Source organism: Anser cygnoides, chromosome 13 (genome assembly GCF_040182565.1).
Source record: "Anser cygnoides isolate HZ-2024a breed goose chromosome 13, Taihu_goose_T2T_genome, whole genome shotgun sequence".
Lineage (NCBI taxonomy): Eukaryota > Metazoa > Chordata > Aves > Anseriformes > Anatidae > Anser > Anser cygnoides.
The window spans coordinates 11,705,612-11,720,288 of record NC_089885.1 but is presented as its reverse complement, the minus strand read 5'-3'; the positions used below and the strand labels follow the sequence as shown (position 1 = coordinate 11,720,288).

The window sequence follows — 14,677 nt, the reverse complement described above, 5'->3', positions numbered from 1 at the left end:
TGTGTATTGGCTCCCAGCTGGAAGTCTTCCACCCCCCCTGACCCAGAGGCACTTGAGGTAAAGCAGGCCAGGACCGAGCAGGTCTCTGTCCACTGCCAGACCTCTCCAGTAGCTCACTACAGCACAGGCAAAGGAGGAAAGAAAGCAGCTAGCTTCCAGGCACATCCCACTGGGATTTATAAGCAGAGGGTGGCCCCTACACACCTATTCAGTCCCGATGATCAAAGGCCCCTCCAGTTGGTGTCCATGTAGACTCAAGCACCTCTCTGTACCTGCAGCATGCACATGTCAACCATCTCCCCTCCCCCCAGAGGGACCTAGGGATCTGAGAACACCGACCTCCTAACAGGAGCCAGATAAGCAAGAAAGTCACCCATTTAAAAATAGGGCTTTTATTTTATGTAAAAAAAGAATAAAAATGTGACGTTTCATCTGCTCAGGTTCTGACAGTCACCAGCTGCTGGCACCATTGCCTGCGCCTCTAGCATTAGAGGGGAGAAAAGTGTCAGACAATTAAGAGAAAAGCAACGCATGAGGCTAAGACAAATGTTACAGGATCTCTGCAGGGACAGAAGCTCAGAACAAAGCAGCCTGGATCCTTCCCCCATTAAAAGAGGCTAAAATCCTGGCTCAGCACTATCCCTGTGATAGAAGAGACCTCCCGCTGCCAGTGAGCCACCCCAGACAAGGATATTAGGCCAGTTCATTATGAAACCGTTCAAGCTCCACACCCAGTGCCCCCTGAAGAGCTGCCCTTGGCCAAGCCTCAGCTCACAAGCTCTCCAGTCCGGACAGCCCTTTAGAAATCCTGGGCAGCCACTTTCTTGTTACTGTTTCTGCCCCACAGCAGCATCCCCACTGGAAGCTTCCAGAGCATATTAGGTACCAAAACAAGGCAAGGCAGCTGAGAGTGCTGCAGTCCCATTCCAACCACCAAGTTGGAGCCAGCAGGAGGTAGACACTGGCAACATTACTGGGACACTGGGTCTGGGATCAGCTGACAACTAACAGGCAGGTTCCCCGTACTAAGAAGCATAAAGCAGGAAATCCATGTTCTAATCCTTTTATGATAAAGTTTAAAAAAATGTATTGAATACCTTTGGAACATTTGTTCTCAATTATCTGAGGGTCAAGCCAAACATAAGGCCAAGTTAAAAAGAAACCAGAGCCCTTCAAATAACTGATTCAATTGTCCCCATGCCAAACCCTTTAGATGGACCATGGCTAGGCCAGTCCTCCAGCCACCAATACATTCTGCGACTGTCAGGTAACAGCTCCAACCTTGGAAGAGAAGGAAGGAAGAGGCAGGACAAGAGCAGGGGGAAAATGTTATTCATCCCTCTCATGGTGAAAACAAATACACCTAAGAGCAAGGAGCTGCAGTTTCCCTGAAGATGCCACTTCTGTTGGCATCGAGGTGTCCAGATTCACAAAGCAATCCAGTGCAGGGGCAGTCAGGTACCCCCTCCTCTGGCTACCCTTAAAACAGGATGAGGAGGGGTACATGAGCAGGGCATATCCTGGGCAAACACACCTCCTCACTCGTATACACAGCAGAAAAGCAACTTGGAACTTGCTGGCCCCTCTGCCATGCAGCCAGTCCTGGTTTTTCAAGGCCTCAGAATCCTCCCCCTCTAACGATGAGGTCGCCTGCTTTGGACAGATCCAGTCGCTTACTCTGAGCTCTCTTCTACCTCCTTCTGTTTCTTCTTTTTCTTCTTCTTGGTGCTGGTTTCACTGGTCTGTGAAGAGGTTAGAGAGGTCAGGAAGGAATCAGAGGCATCACCCGCTGCTCACTTCAGGAGGAGCACCTAGCTCTGCGTGAAGGCTAACAAGCCACTTACAGAAACATCTTCACCTCCCCTTACCACACACACAGCCACAGGCGTCCAAACACTCCGTCGCAGCTGCGGGCACAGCGCAGGCTCCCTCACCACCACACAAGCACAGGAGCACTCTTACTGAACGCCACGCACCACCCTCCCACAGGGCAGTTACAGACCCCACAGGACTGAGGAAGGAACATGCACCCACCAGATGCCCTGGGCACAGATGTCTGCTCATCCCATGCTCTGCTCCATCCATCCCCACCTCCCACCTCCCTCACAACCAGTCCAGTTTATGAATGTGCCTGTACTGAGGCACCTTTCTCCCGCCGTGGGGAGCCTGGTACTTTGAGGACGTGCACAGCAGGATGCCGACACATTCACCCTGGAGGTATGAGGGACAGACAGCAGCTCTTCCCCACGCTTGGACCGTACCAAGGCAGTACCCAGTTACATACCATTTCTACTTGTTCTCCCCCGCTTTCAGCCGCTTCTTTGGCTTTCTTTTCTTTCTTCTTCTTTTTCTTTTCCTTTTTGCTCAGCTCCTCTGGCGGTGGAGTGGCTGGGGATGGTGGGGTCACGGCCTCCTCACTTTCACTCTCTGACTCCCGCTTCCTCTGTTAGGAGAGCACAATGTCAGACGGGCCATCTCCCAGAAGGGCTCAAGTGATGGAAAAGCTGTTTGCAAGCCCATCACGACTGTTTTGCCTGATTCAAATTTCTCGGTTAGCAATGCTTTGAAAAGGAGGGTGAGCAACAGACTGCCAGAGATAAACATATATGGGCTGAGGCCATAAACAGGTCACTCTAATGCTAATCCACAGACCACAAAGCCACAATAAAGCGGGCATTAAGCTCCCAGAACATGAAACACTTGCCCCTGTATTACAACCAACCAAAGCAGCACACAATTCAGCACTCGATACCAACTGCCTAAAGGAACAGGCACACATCAGAAGTCTTCGACAGAGCACAACCAACCTTACAACCAGACAGCACCAGCGATACTCACTTTTGGAGCCCTCTCCACCTCTGATACAGCTTGGGGGACTGCAGCTGCCTCTTTCTTGGACGCCTCCCTGAGAGAGAAGAGACACCAGGCTGAGGACTGTCACTGTGTGGCACTGCTCTGCACAACTACGAAGCCCCTTCCCCCTTGCAAGGCGTCAGGTGGAGGAGCACAGTGTGGGGAAGACCTGCAGCCTGCACCAGTGCCAGCTGGACAGGACAATGGCAAAGCCTCCCCTCTTTCATTTAGCAGACTGACTCCCTCTAAAGCCACAGGCACAGGCTACAGAGGGATAACCGTCTGCTCAGGGCCTTCCACTCCAGCCCTGCCCACCACCAGCACGTTCCCTGTAACTGAGGAACACTGCTGCACACCAAGGGCCCAGACAGCAAATACAGCTTGGCCAGGCCTGACACACCTGACAGCACAAACAGCACCCAGACTAGTGCTCGCTGCACACAGCCTGGTCTCTGTGTCCGTCATTCTGAAATTGAAGTCGTACCCACCTGTAATCCACATACTCCTTCTTCCAGGAATCTGGTGTGCTCTCGTTGGGCTTTCCGTGCTTGTCCAGCAGACCCTTCTGGATCATCATCTTCTTTTGACTGGCCTGAGAGCAAAGCGCAAAAAGTCAGACTGCAGCTCCACAGAGGAGAAACCTTCCCTTGGGCTTCAGCCACCCATCCTAAGAGGAGATAATCCATGAGCAAGCCAAGCCAAGAACTGCATCGTCACTGACTTAATGCTTCTCTCCAAGGACTTTCTGACAACTCAGAGAAAACATCCGCTGCACAGCAGCCTACAAGTCACAGACAGGGAGTAGTCAGAAGCCATTTCATCAAGAAATAAGGGCTAATTTGTGGGGGAACTAACAGCAAAAGCACATGACTGCATGTAATTGGGCATGTATCCTTGACATGCTTTTTTCCCCCACAGCTTAATGACCCACAACATTTCAGGTGAACCACTCCAACTGCAGAGCTCCTTGCCCAGCCCCTCCAGAGCCATCAGCATGGGGTGATAGATGAAGGTCATCTTTGCACAGAGTGCTAATGCCATCCACTTCACATCATGTGGCTCTTTAACACAGGAGGGTTCAAGCATAGACCTGAGGTGCCTGCAGCCCCACAACCCAGCAGCTGGGCTCCCACCAACACCCCCCGCTGCTCACCTTGGGACCAAGGCCCCATTTGCGGGGATACGTGTCTCTCTCCATGATCACTCTCTTGATCTTTGCCACCACGCCATGGTCGCAGGTAGAAATGACTGCAGTGGTCATCAAGGCGATAGCTGCAGAAGCAAGCAGGGAGCTCGTGAACACTTCAAAACAACAAAACCGTGACAGCATGGATGCAGCAACCTGTTGGGTTCAGCCTGCTCTTCCTCTGGCAGCACAAAGAGGAGGCAAATACCTCAACAATGCCATGTCACCCCAAAACCTTACTGGACACAAGTTCTGGACTAAAGCTTCAGAAAGTTGCCCTGCAAGATGCAAGAGCATCTGTGTCATGGATTTACTACACCAGGAGCACGAGACCTTCCAGTTTACTCCAGAGGATCAGTTATGAATCAGTGAACAGAGTAAGGCAACCATTTCCTGCAGCACCAGCGGCACCACTGGATGAAGAACTCTCTGTAAACAGCTGCTTGGGCACTTCCACGCAACTCAAGGAACTGTGTTGTTTTTAAGGTGCAACTGAACTGCACCATTATGGGAAGGAGCACTGACTGAGCCTTACTCAGTTCTCAAAATCTTGCAGAGGCACACTAGGGGAGACTAATCCTACCAAAAGATATTAAGTTACTATTGCCAGTCCACTGAAACGACTGTGGTGCAGACAGTACAAATGAGGTGGAATGGCTTGGCTGTGTTACACTTCCAAAGCCCCTCAGTCCCATGGGACTGGACAGAGTGTGAGGCCACACAGCACCAGACAGACCGTCCCTACGGTGCGTCACCACCTGCCATCTACAGAGCTTTGACAAAGACGCCAGTTAGAACAAAGCACTGTTTCAAGTCACTTCACAGAAGCTGACAGTTGCTCAAGACCTTCTATACTGATCCTCGGTAAGCGTGATGGGCCAGGTGGCAGTGTGCAATCAGACATCATCCCTCGTCTTAGTGGGGACAGAGCCCCCCCAAAGAGGGGCTCTGACCCTGCCAGCACTGCTTCACTCCTGCAGGCAGCCAGCCACACACCGCAGCAGCCCCCAGTAGGACACTGGGAGACTGGAGGGTCTCTGGAGGCTGCACAGCACCCAAACCCTAGAACAGGAGTCGGGGTGTTGCAGGAGGGCAGCGCCACTGCACTCAGAGAATGGATAAACTTCATCATCACCTCACACACAGCACACCTGAGCATCACACAGCTGAAACACGGCTAACTGAGGAACTCTTGACACCTCACCAAGGACTGGCTCTGAGGAAAGTATGCAGCTTGCATCCGAGGCAGCAAGAGCTAACAGGAATAACAGAAGACTTCTGATAGCAACACAAGCAACAGACTACCCTGCAGACAGCTTGGCTCTGATGCAGCTGGTGCTTCCTAACATCCTGCTGCATGGCAGCCACCTTGCAGCCCAGCTCATTAGGACGTATTAACCCACAATTTCCGTCAGGAAGTGCTATTTAAACCTTCTGTGCTTGGGGATTCATCTGTTACACGTTCAACTGAAATAGATGGGCACAAGAAGAACAAGGAGCTTCATACCTAGGCAGATTGCTTCTCCTTTTGTGGTGATGACAACAATCTCCTGATTAAGCTCAATACCATCTTCATACCTCAGGACACCAGGTAGCATGATCTTGGCTCCATAGCAAATAGCATTAACCTAAAGAGGTGGGGAACGAGAGGGCTTATAAGCTACTGGAGAATAAAAACAATGCAAGAAGTGCCTCTAATGCTTTGGCCTCCTGTTGTCATTACTGCTAACAATAACATCCCCACGTATCTGTTTCTCATTGTCTACTATATAAAACCTGGGCGCTTTTGAAAAAGCAATCAAAAGAAAGCACCCATCACAGCCAACAACACATGAGGCAGATCTCTTAAAACCATCAGCACCCTCCTAAAGTGAGGAGTGCAGCATGTCTGACACTCGGTTCTGGGCTCTTGCATCTTACTGCTGTGACCTTGCAGCGGCCCATACAAGGCCCTACACAGCTCTCAAGCAGGACACTGCTGTACTCCATGAGGATCCTGCTCCCCATTTATTATATTAGCTATACGAGATGGGACGACACTTCACAGTCGCTACGTCAACTGGCTCTAACCCAGGAACTCACCGCACTGTCTTTCATGACTAGCCGCTTGTGGGAAGTCAGCAGTTTCTCCAGGGGCAGGATAACCCTTCGCAGGTAGCTGTCATCCTTGTTGTTGTCATACTGCCACTGCGCGTCCAGGACATCATGCATCGTCACCATGTTGTCCTGAAAAGACACAACCCCTCTGAAGTCTCCTACCAGCCACCAACTCAGAACACACAAAAGAAAATGAAGCCTAATAGCAAAGAGTGCGCTGAAAGGGAGCAAAACCAGACTCCCGATTCACAATCATCAACAAACGTTACCTGGAAGAGGCAAGAACAAATACTTTCCATTGACAGCTTGAGATCACCCTAATCTCTGCTACTGCAAACTTCAACCTTCCTAATGTCACGCTGCACTTGGATCTAATGGATACGCTCTGCCTACCTGGCCACGCTTCAGAAGTGCTTCAAACTTAAATACCTCAAAACTTTGAGACAAAGAACATCAGTGAGTAGAAACCTAAAGTAAGCAGCTCACCAATCCGTGACATGCAATAAATTATTGAAGCACCTGTAAGCATCCATCACCTGGAATTCAGAAATGAATGCTAGTGGTCACTCTCATAATCCTGCTTTGCAAGGAGAGAAGTTAGTCCTGGAGTTTGAGCCGGCAATGGGAACCAGCAATGACCAGGCAGAAAACACCGGGGAATTGTTCAAGACCACACAAGACTGCACTTCCCAAGCTCCCTTCCATCAGGCACGCTCCCTGCGTCCTGCCCTGACACCAAGCGGTTGTGAGCTGCTAAGCAGGTAGCTCGGGCCTGAACTCCTGGCACGTGCGTGCTTTGTAGGCCGAGAAACACAGGTGGCATAAAACAAACTTTCAGTCACCGTGGTGCATTTCCCAGTCACTCGCTGTTCCAAAGCTTAATTACCAGAACAGGGACAAGGCCCTGAACTGAACTCAACACTTTGGTTACAGGCTGCCTACGGCCAAGAGCTTCCACGTTTTCAGGGCTATTCACAAAACTTCTCCCAGTCAACACGCATCTGCACCTACTTCCAGTATTATAGAATTAAGACCGTTCCACAGAACTCCTGCCATTCTGACAATTCCTAATTTGCTGGTTATAATTAAAGTCACAATTACCTTCTCTCCCATGATCCCAGACCGCACTCTCCGGAGCTCTTGCATCTGGCCCCCAACACCGAGCAGCAAACCAAGGTGGACGCAAAGCGTCCGGATGTACGTGCCTGCTTCACAGCTCACCCAGAAGATACCTGAAACACAAGCCAGGACAGAATGTTATTTAAATAGGTATCTAGAAACGAGTCACATCTAGAAGCTCCGTGTTCAACCCCTCACAGAGCCATCAGCATGGGGTGATAGATGAAGGTCATCTTTGCACCGAGTGCTAATGCCATCTAGTTGACATCATTTGGCTCGTCAGTGAAGGATGCAAAACTACAACAAACAGGTGGGATTTGCTTCTCTGCACACACAAGCAATGCGGGAAGCAGTTACTACTTGATAGTGGGAAGGATTTATAACTTAAGTTCATCTAGAACAAACAGGAAGCAGCCCATTTCAACAGAAGTTTTATCAGCTGTGAGTTGAATCAGAAGAAGGCAGAAAACCCCCATTTTACCTAATCTTCTCTCAGGATCATACTCCACCAGCTTGCTCTCATAGATGGTTCTGACTCTCAGTTGTCGCTTGACAGCAGCGATGAGGGGAGGTCGCTGGAACAGCGCGCCCGTCAGAGTTTCTATTGCCTGGAAGCAGAAGCAGGAGCAACAGCTTAGCCGGGGCCACGAGCAGAACTAACGTATGAGCACCGCAGGGTCTCCAGCAACTAAGGCCACTTCCATGAGCAAGAATGCAGAAGATTCGTCACCATTTGGTTATGTTGTATTTAAGAAAGCTGTTATAAACCACTGATGTGGTCAAAATGCTACCCCAACCGCCAGTGAGGTACAGTTGGCTTTTTCCATCAGGTGGCAGTGTGCAATCAGACGTCATCCCTCGTCTTAGTGGGGACAGAGCCCCCCCAAAGAGGGGCTCTGACCCTGCCAGCACTGCTTCACTCCTGCAGGCAGCCAGCCACACACCGCAGCAGCCCCCAGTAGGACACTGGGAGACTGGAGGGTCTCTGGAGGCTGCACAGCACCCAAACCCTAGAACAGGAGTCGGGGTGCTGCAGGAGGGCAGTGCCACTGCACTCAGAGAATGGATAAACTTCATCATCACCTCACACACAGCACACCTGACGTCCATTCCTACCCTCTCAAATCCCACAGAAGCTGAACCCTTTGAGTGTCAAGTGCCAGCATGGCTAACAGTGTGCTGAGACTTACCCTGGCAAGCTGAGCCTCACTTTCAATTGCATTGTGCAGCCGAACAATTCCCACATACTCTTTGCCTGAAAGAACGACAAGAGCAGTCAGGAGCGGCCACTTGCATTTAATGTTGATCTCAAGGCGCACACTGCTACACAGCCACACATCTGGAGAGTCCAGGTATTTTCGCAAACGTCTCCTAAGAAGTGCACGCAACCCATTATCCAGCTGGTTGTCCTTGCAGTGAAAATAATCTGAGCTACATGTTTGTTGTTCCATCAAGCATTATTTCACTGGAGTTGTAGGTTTGTGCCTTAAATTCAGTTAATACACGAAACCGGTCTTTCAGAAGGGTTTTCATAGACAGCACAAGTCCCAGACAGAGAAACAATCAAAAAAACCACCTGAGACAACACGGGTGCACCCTCACTGGCTTGGAGCAAGATGGATAAGCAATCCTTGAGTTCAAGGCGCTGAAAGCCTAGGGCAGCCCTGTCAAAGGCAGGGCAGGAAGTCTCCATCTTGTCTCCAGAAGAGCTCTGCACCTTCCAAGTCACTTCAAGTGAAAATGGTCCCATGTCAATAAACATACCTGCACTCTGCTGAGATTTGACCAGCCGCGTTGCCCTCTCAATGCACACAATCAGGCACCCAGTCACCTTAGGGTCCAGTGTGCCGCTGTGCCCGGTCTTCTCTACTCGAAGGATGCGCCGGATCCACGCGACCACCTCGTGCGAAGATGGGTTGGAAGGCTTGTCAAGGTTAATAAAGCCTGACCTACGGCACAAGTTGACAGAGCTAAGTATTGGGACAAACGTAGCAGTAGTGTGAAAACCTTGATGAGACTTGCCATTGTAGGAAAAAAGAAAAGCATTTCTAAATAAACAGCCAAGTAAGAGCTGAGCTCACAGCTGCTCCCACTGAGCACGCATCAAGCTGCTCTGCACACCGGTCCTCTGAAAGGCAGGTCATACTCTGCACAAGCAAGAAATTCTCTTCTTTCCATAACGTTATCAGTACTCAGCCCTTAATACAAACCAACCACTGCAAACAAGCTCCAAGCAGTCTCAAAGCCTGGCAGGCTGAAGGGTTTTTTTCCACAGGACCACTCAAAACTCCTCAGGTGTTTGCACATCCACCTGCAGAGCAGCCACAACCCCAGAACAAAGAAAACTTCACAGAAGATGACCAGCAGGCCCTAGGTAGACATTCATTGGTTAGGAGCAACACACAGCATCAAGCAGAAAGGTAAAAGACAAACGTAGAACAGACCACGCTTTCAAGACGTTAACTGCAAAAGAAAATTAAATCGCTCTAGAGCTTATTGCACTCACCTTACATACTCAGAGATCTCCCTCTTAAGGGGGTTAGCACCAGAAGGAAGGGGTGTGTAGTGTGCTGTCATCACATTTAACTTGTCAAAGTTCTACAAAATCCAAATGAAAATTTATTGTAAGTAAAATGAAATTCAAGTGAGCTTGAGAAGAGTTATTTGTTTCTATTTGCTCTAACGCATCTCCCCAATTACTCTGTATCTGGTTCACATTTAAAATAAAAAACCTCATCCAAACTGAAAACGACCTGCAGCTGAAACTGCAGAAATGCCTTCCTGAGAGAGAGAATTGGAAGTTCTACGTAGAAGAGATGGGAAAGGAGCAGAACGCCAACTTTTGCACTGCGGAATAAGCGCAGCGCGCCCCACGAGCTCTGTACAGGTAGCCGGGGGGCACACCTGGAGCACAGGCCCATCGGGCCGAAACACAGCTAACGAGGCTTTGCAGGCGCTTGCAGGAGGCGAGGAACTGACGGAGCGGGCGCCCAGGTAACGCCGCCAGCCGAACTCCGCAGCGTGACTCCTGCCCGCACGTGGGCACCGCACGCGCTCCTCCGCAGCACGGCGACCGCGAGCGGGGAGCCGCGCGCGTGAGGAGCCCCGGGGGGGGAACGAGGCCGGGGCCGCCCCGGGTCCGTCCCTCAGCGCCTACCTTCAGCAGCAGCGGCCACTGCGACGTGTCCAGCTGGGCCACGCGGGACTCGGGCTTGATGAGGAACTCCTCGGTGTGCTGGATGTCCTGCGGGCACAGCGCGTCCCGCCGCTCAGCGGGGAGGCCCCGCACGCACGTGGCCGCCCCGGGGGGGGGGGGGGCGGCCGCGGCCCCGTCCCCGAGCCCGGCCGGTGCCTGGGGGGGGGGATCCCGGGGGAGGGGGGGACCGGGGGGGGGGAACCGAACCGCTCCCGGCGCCGCCGCCCCCAGCCCAGCCCCATCCCCCCGGGGCGGCCCCGCACTCACCGCCACGTCCTCGTCGAGCAGCGCCCGCTTCTCCTTCTTGCGCCGCTTCTTCGCGCTGCCGCCTGCGGGACGGACGCGCTCAGGCGCCGCCAGCAGGCCCCGGAGGGCGCCGCGCGGCCCGGGCCCGACCCCGAACCCCCCCCCCCGCGTCCCCGCGGCCTCACCCTGGGCCCCGCTAACCCTCCGCGCCCCCATCCCCCCGCGGCTCCCCCTCCCCGGCCCCGCGGCCCCCCCCGGCCCGCACCGTCCCCGTCCGCCATGGCCGCGCCGCGTGCTGCCGCCGCCGCGCGGGGAGCCGAAAGGCCGCGCCTGCCCGACAGCCCCCGCGGCTGCGCGCCACGGTGGCCACGCCCCCTTTTGGCCACGCCCCGTCCCGTAGCCCCGCCCCATCACCACGCCCCGCTCCCTTAGCCCCGCCCCCTCCATAACCACGCCCCCTCCCACAAACCACGCCCCCTCCCGCAGCTCCCCTTCCGCACCCCTCCAAGAACCGGGCACCGCACACGCGGGTGGTGCAGCCACCGCCAGCTTTAATGCGGCCCCGCGGGGCCCCGCGCCGCGTCCCGAGGCAGGAGGAGAGCAGCAGCAGCAGCAGCAGCAGGATGCGGCGTCCCGGCGGCGCTCACAGCCCCTGCCCCGCGGGGCTGAGCATGTCGTGCAGCACCAGGTGCAGCAGGTGGTTCTGCTCGGCGCTCAGCAGCGGCCACAGCTCGGCCTGCAGCGCCTGCAGCGCCGCCGCGTCCTTCTCCTGGCAGGCCAGCACGGCGGACTGCAGCAGCAGGAAGAGCTCCGCCGGCAGGTAGCTCGCCGCCGCCGGCGGCCCGCCGCCCGCCGCGCCGCCCTCCGGCGCCTCCCAGCAGTACTGCTCCAGCGTGCGGGCGTGCTCGGGCGGCAGCTTGCCGGGCGGCGGCTGCAGGAGCAGCAGCAGCAGCACCCGCGACACCTCGCAGCGCACCAGCGCGTCCAGGAAGGCGCCGCCGGGCGCGGCCCCCCCGGGCCCGACCCCGGCCCCGGCCAGCGCCTGCGCCCGCGTCAGCGCCGCCAGGGCCCCGGCGTAGTCGCGGCCCAGCAGCAGGCAGGAGGCGCGCTCGGCCAGGCAGCGCAGCGCCTCGAGCGGCAGCCGCGCCGCCGCCAGCAGCTCGGCCGCCCGCTGGAAGTGCGCGGCGGCGCGGGCGGGCCGCCCGGTGTCGCGCAGCGCCGCCGCCAGCTCCAGGCACAGCCCGGCCGCCAGCGCCGGCTGCCCGCGCTCCAGGTGCAGGCGGGCGGCGAAGGCCCCGCAGCTCTGCGCCGCCGCCAGGTGCTCGCCGAAGCCGCCGCGCAGCGCCAGGCGCTGCCGCAGGTCCCGCTCCTGGCGCAGGAAGAGCCGCGCCGCCTCGCCCAGCGCCGCCGCCTCGGCGGGGCCGTGGAAGAGGCTCTGCGCGCAGCGCGCCACCGCCAGCTGGCACCAGGCCGCGTAGGGCAGGCTCTCCTGGGCGCGCAGCTCCCGCGCCAGCGCCGCGAACTGCTCCGCCGCCTCCGCCACGTTCGGCTTCCGCAGGAACCGCCGCCGCAGCTTGGCCGACACCAGACGGTACCGCGACAGGAAGTCCCCGTCCCCGCTGCTGCCGCCGCCGCCGGGGCCCGGCCCGGGCCCGGAGCCGCCCGCCCCGCCGGGCCCGGAGCCGCCCGCCGCCGCCGCCAGCATCGCGCGCCGCCCGGAAGTGACGCCCCCCCGCCGCGCCCCCCGCCGCCGCCGCGCCGTCGGCCAATCGGCGCCCGCCTCGGGGGTCAGGGGGGCGTGGTCTCGCCCCGAAGGGGCGTGGTCTCACGCTAGAGGGGGGCGTGGTCTCTGTAGAATGCCGCACGGGTGGGCGTGGCTACCCACACCCCCGCGTTGGCCCCTCCCATTTGTGGGCGTGTCCTCGGGAGGCCCCGCCCCCTGCCGGCGCCCAGCCCCGACGGGGCGCGCGGCACGGCCCCGCTGCCCGGGGGCACCCGGCGGGGCCCGAGGGCGGGGGGACCCCGGGGGCTCCTCGCTGCGGCTCGCCCCGGGCAGCCCCGGCCCCCAGGGCAGCCCCGCCGCCCCTTCTGCCCTCGGGGTGGAGCCCCGCGGGACCCTCCGCACCCTCCTGCTGCCTCGCTGCCCCTGGACGTGGCGTGGCAGAGGCGTGATGGCGGCAGGCGCCCGGCTTTCTGCTCGTCCGGAACGAGCTGGGAGCAGCTGCACGGGTGCCGTGACACGGGCGCTCCCTTGCACGAGTCCCGTGGGCACGCCAGTGACGGTTCCGTCCCGAGGGCAGCACGGGTGTCACTGCCTGAAAGTGAGGTTAGAGCTCGGCGTTTCGTACCGCGGGCCGGAGTTCAGCGTGTGTGATAAACACCCCCAGGATTCTGAGAAAACCCCGCTCTGACCTATTCTCTCAGCTCGCCGAACGTACCGCAAAGCTAGCAAGTGAAACCGAAATGCGATGGATAATGTAACTCATCCCTCCGCGACACTGCAGAACGAGTAATAAATTCCCCGAGGTGGTGATGCTGCGGCATACCAATGATCAGCCTCCCCTGCAGGCACCCGGCCCTGGCAGCCACCAAGCCACACGGCTGTCAGCAGCTCGCTGTGCTGGGGGCCAGGCTGTGCTCTGAGGGTGCCCTCTGTGCTTCCTGCACCCGTAACCACGCAGGGGCCGTCGCAACCCCTCCCGCAGCACTGCAGACCCCATTTCTGCTACCCGTCCTGGCAGCCCCCTCCGCCCTGCCAGCCTCCTTCCCCTCCCTAGCTGCAGCTCCAACTCCTTTTCCCAGCCCCACGAGACGACCGGGGTCGTTCCGAATGCCCGGTCACTCCAAAGGGCTGGGCAGGAATGGAGGATGTGTTTCGTGCCTACGTGAGCGCTGTGACCTGCAGGCATACCTTGCAGAGTGGCTGACACCAGCGAGCTGATATTGTAAAAATGCCCTTTCAAATCCCCGGGCTCTCTCAGTTTACAGTCATTTCTCCACTCGCTGGCTGGCAGGTTGGGTTGGCTTTGTCTTCTGTAATTACTCAGCAAGGGCTGGAGGTGAGGCTGATGCAGCACAAGGCACCAAGGTGGAGAAACCTGGGGTTCAACAGCCTCTGATTTCCACTCTTCGGGCTCTGAGATTCCCACGGCTGGAAGGAGCTGCCCTCCTGACACATTTCCTCGTCCTGCCCGGGGTAACCACGTTTGTTTCACCCCATCGGGAAGGGACGATGTTGCAGCCAGGTGTCCGAGGAGCACGGCCGAGGGGTTTGGAGCCAAGCCCCACGCACACGCTGGTAAATCACACTGCTGCTCTGGATTTAATCCTGTTTCCCAGAGCTCCCAACGTGGGGTGCGAAGAACCAATTTGATGCTGGGCTGGGAAATGGCATCGCTGCAGGAGGGTGGCTCGCCCTGGCATCGGCCTGGCAGCGACTGCACGCAAGCTTCCCGCACGCGTCCCTTCCCAAGACGTTCATGGGTGTCTCCTGTATGGCGGCTTCGGCTGCTGCTGAGGGGTCTGAGTGTCCGAGGTTCCCTCGCGGTGGGTCTGTGGGAGCCCCTCCCGGCTGACATTTGGCTGCCTGCAGCCTCAGGACTGAGTCATCCCTCGGGACCCGCTACGTGCATTGCCCTTTGAGGCTCGCACCGAAACACGAGTTGTAGACGAAGAGATCTCGAGAGCAGGTCCCACTGGGCAGGCGCAGGGCTGAGGGGGCTCGCGGAGCGGTGGGGCGACGAGGGACAGATGTATTTGCAGGAAGACGTGCTGCTGGGGCCTGCCGTGGGGCTGGGAGCTCTGCACCGCTGCGCATTTGCTCTCTCGGCCCCGGCCGGACCCCGCTGCAGCAGCTGCTGAAAGCTCACGGGAGGATTTCTCCTTTCCACTGCCATCCCCGGCCCCCTCCTCCCCTGCCCACCATGGCGATTTGCATCTGCGTGGGCGAACCTCGCGCTGCTCGCCGAGCTAAATCCAGT

At 57.0% G+C, this 14,677-nt stretch overlaps 2 protein-coding genes and 5 non-coding genes across 7 annotated transcripts; all 7 read right to left on the bottom strand.

The window, feature by feature from the left end:
* Positions 1-372: 372 nt before the first annotated feature.
* On the bottom strand, positions 373-11,087 carry DKC1 (dyskerin pseudouridine synthase 1). The gene is made up of 15 exons (XM_067004783.1): positions 10,963-11,087; positions 10,719-10,780; positions 10,413-10,499; positions 9,762-9,853; positions 9,020-9,204; positions 8,446-8,510; positions 7,737-7,863; positions 7,238-7,368; positions 6,122-6,265; positions 5,547-5,667; positions 4,007-4,125; positions 3,342-3,445; positions 2,839-2,905; positions 2,285-2,443; positions 373-1,742 (listed from the first exon to the last, which is right to left on the bottom strand). Exons 1-15 carry the CDS (start codon positions 10,976-10,978, stop codon positions 1,674-1,676), a joined length of 1,548 nt encoding a protein of 515 aa, XP_066860884.1. The 5' UTR covers positions 10,979-11,087; the 3' UTR covers positions 373-1,673.
* Positions 3,838-3,913, bottom strand: LOC125184969 (small nucleolar RNA SNORD83). The gene has a single exon (XR_007169687.1). It is a non-coding gene; the product is annotated as a small nucleolar RNA SNORD83 (small nucleolar RNA).
* On the bottom strand, positions 4,932-5,179 carry LOC125184964 (small nucleolar RNA SNORD17). The gene has a single exon (XR_007169680.2). It is a non-coding gene; the product is annotated as a small nucleolar RNA SNORD17 (small nucleolar RNA).
* On the bottom strand, positions 6,931-7,065 carry LOC125184963 (small nucleolar RNA SNORA36 family). The gene has a single exon (XR_007169678.1). It is a non-coding gene; the product is annotated as a small nucleolar RNA SNORA36 family (small nucleolar RNA).
* Positions 7,456-7,531, bottom strand: LOC125184970 (small nucleolar RNA SNORD83). Its single transcript, XR_007169700.1, has one exon. It is a non-coding gene; the product is annotated as a small nucleolar RNA SNORD83 (small nucleolar RNA).
* On the bottom strand, positions 8,096-8,343 carry LOC125184965 (small nucleolar RNA SNORD17). Its single transcript, XR_007169681.2, has one exon. It is a non-coding gene; the product is annotated as a small nucleolar RNA SNORD17 (small nucleolar RNA).
* A 141-nt stretch (positions 11,088-11,228) lies between the features above and the next one.
* On the bottom strand, positions 11,229-12,428 carry LOC125184386 (40-kDa huntingtin-associated protein-like). Its single transcript, XM_048076627.2, has one exon. It carries the CDS (start codon positions 12,400-12,402, stop codon positions 11,341-11,343), a length of 1,062 nt encoding a protein of 353 aa, XP_047932584.2. The 5' UTR covers positions 12,403-12,428; the 3' UTR covers positions 11,229-11,340.
* Positions 12,429-14,677: the final 2,249 nt, after the last annotated feature.